We start from the raw sequence: 2,267 nt of genomic DNA, 5'->3' as shown, positions 1-2,267 counted from the left end.
TCTCAATTTTACAAGCTTCCTTGGCTTTTTCCTCCGATCCTTCCCCTGTGCTGGAGGAGGTGGGGGCAGAGGGAGGGAGAAGTGTTCAAGCAGCTTTGTAGTACTTTGCTAATAAACGGGCCCTTTTGCTTGGACTTATGTTTTGCTTCAGAATTGGCCCTAGATGGTTTTCAAGCAAGACCAGCTCAGACAGTAGAAGCACTGACCTATTTCCCTTGCTGTCTTTGTGCTGAGGCTTAGAGGTTTTCTTCTAGTTTATTCACAAAGAGAACGAGGTTTCGTGACAAAAGTCTGACAGATGCCAGGATGCAGCTCAGCGGGAAGTGAGGCTGCAGGAACATCACCAGCAGGTCCCTGTGAAGCTCCATCCCTGGAGGTGAAATTCTGCCCTGTGCAGAAAAAAAACCATTCTAGGAGTCAGGGCAGTGTTTTGGGATAGTTACAACGTACGGCATAGCCGTGAAATAGCCATAGCTTCCATTGAAGAGATGGGAATTTTGCTTGTGTTAAGGCTTCCAGCGTGCGTTATGGGTCTGGAGCAGCCCTGCTTTCTCCTGGGATAGGGGATGTGTCTTCCCCAGTTGTGTTGGCAGCCCCTTCCCTTCACTGGGGGATACAGGTGCACAAGGCATACAGAAGGGAGGCCTGCAAACACTTGGCAAACAGGGAATTTCTTTAAACCCAGGTCTTTTAAATGCAAATGAAATTTAGTGTTAGCTTCTTTTGGTAGGAGTAATTGGAGCTAAGGTTTTATACAGAGTAGTAATATATGCATAAAATCAATTAAGTTTTCAGAATGCTATCAGCACTTCTCTAAACCCAAGTCATTCAGTCCCAAACAGCAAGAGAAATGGATGAAGGCAAGAGCTGAAAAGTAGGAGACAGGAACGAGGTGCAAATACTTAGCTCCTGATACCCTCACTACACCAGGACATAACATTATGGATAGGTTCGTAAAGGGTGAAAATTCTGTATCCATTCTCGATCGGTTGGACTTCTAAGTCAAGAGTAGGGGCTGTAGTTTAACTGTAAATGCCTGTCTTGCTGCAGGAATTGCTAAGCAGGATTCATGCCCTGTGTTAGCAGGAACTCTGAGTTAGGTGGTCACGATACTTTCTGCCTTTTCAGATTTACAGGGCAAATGTACCCAAGCAAGCACGTAGAAATACACGTTTATGGTACTCATGTAATTGTAACCTGGTTGTTGACTCTTGCTCTTCCCATCCGTGATCTGTGTTTACGTTAGTTTCTGATCCAGCAAACCCTGTTTCTAAATGATGCTGTTCTGACAGACTGTGGACCCTGACGGGTTTATATAATACTACCGAGAGAAAGAAAACAACCCAAATTTAGAGTCTTCAAGTATTTGAATCTTACGGAGCAGTTATCAACTTGTTTGGTTGTCTGGAGTGTGTTTGCTTGTTTTGAAAAGGAGAAACCTGGAATGTTTTAGGAACCAATAAGCCAGTTCAAAGTACTGTTCTCTTGGACAAAGGTGATTTTGAGGCATTCTGAGCTCTCTCCAAGACGCACATGTCCTCCATGCAGTTGCTACAAATGCCTTTTGCTTATGGCTCTTTCTCCCCTTTCCCTTTTGGCTTGTTTGTTTGCAGAAAAAAATGGACAGTCGGGAATACCAGGACGCACAAGGTTTTGCAGCAGATATTCGGTTAATGTTCTCTAATTGTTACAAGTACAATCCTCCAGACCATGAAGTGGTAGCGATGGCCAGGAAGCTCCAGGTAAAGGTGTTGGCAAATGCATCTTCCAGAGTGTGTGTAGTTCAGCTAGAAGGTGTGGATGCAGAGATCCAAGCATGGATCTGCTCTTGGCACCAACAAGGGAGAGTCAGCGATTCTTCCAGCTCTTGCAAAGAGCCGTGTTCTCTGGTGCAGAATTGTTGTGCTCTTCGCATGGCACGGCCCAGCACCACAGTCTGCTCCTAAAATGTTATAACATTGCCGTATAAAGTAATGGGAGAATTTTCTTGGGCTTCGGGAATATGTCTGCCCATCTGTACATTGTTACTTACTCGTACAGCACATTGCATAGTGCAGTAAGAGCCTGACCCATGGTGGGCTGTCTGGTGTGTTTAAAAGGCCCAAATGTGCTCTTGGTGGCTGCGGCTCCTTTTTATCACCAGTTTTCCCCCCTTTTTGTAGGATGTCTTTGAGATGAGGTTCGCAAAGATGCCTGATGAGCCCGCGGAGGCCCCCCCTCCGCCTCCGCCCACGGCACCGGTGGTGAGCAAAAGCACAGAGAGCAGT

The 2,267-nt window shown here is 46.0% G+C and overlaps 1 protein-coding gene across 1 annotated transcript in view; it reads left to right on the top strand.

The window, feature by feature from the left end:
* Positions 1 to 1,613: 1,613 nt before the first annotated feature.
* LOC104516836 (bromodomain-containing protein 3-like) overlaps positions 1,614 to 2,267 on the top strand; it is a gene marked incomplete at its 5' end in the record, with an annotated part of 5,431 nt that continues 4,777 nt past the window's right edge. Inside the window, 2 exon segments of the mRNA XM_010161308.1 lie at positions 1,614 to 1,742; positions 2,163 to 2,266. Of these exon segments, the coding sequence (XP_010159610.1) occupies positions 1,614 to 1,742; positions 2,163 to 2,266 (233 nt within the window).

The sequence above is a fragment of the Eurypyga helias genome, unplaced genomic scaffold (assembly GCF_000690775.1).
Source record: "Eurypyga helias isolate BGI_N326 unplaced genomic scaffold, ASM69077v1 scaffold33770, whole genome shotgun sequence".
Taxonomy (NCBI): Eukaryota; Metazoa; Chordata; class Aves; order Eurypygiformes; family Eurypygidae; genus Eurypyga; species Eurypyga helias.
Note: the sequence above shows the minus strand (reverse complement) of the source record. Positions and strands in the feature narration are given on the sequence as shown.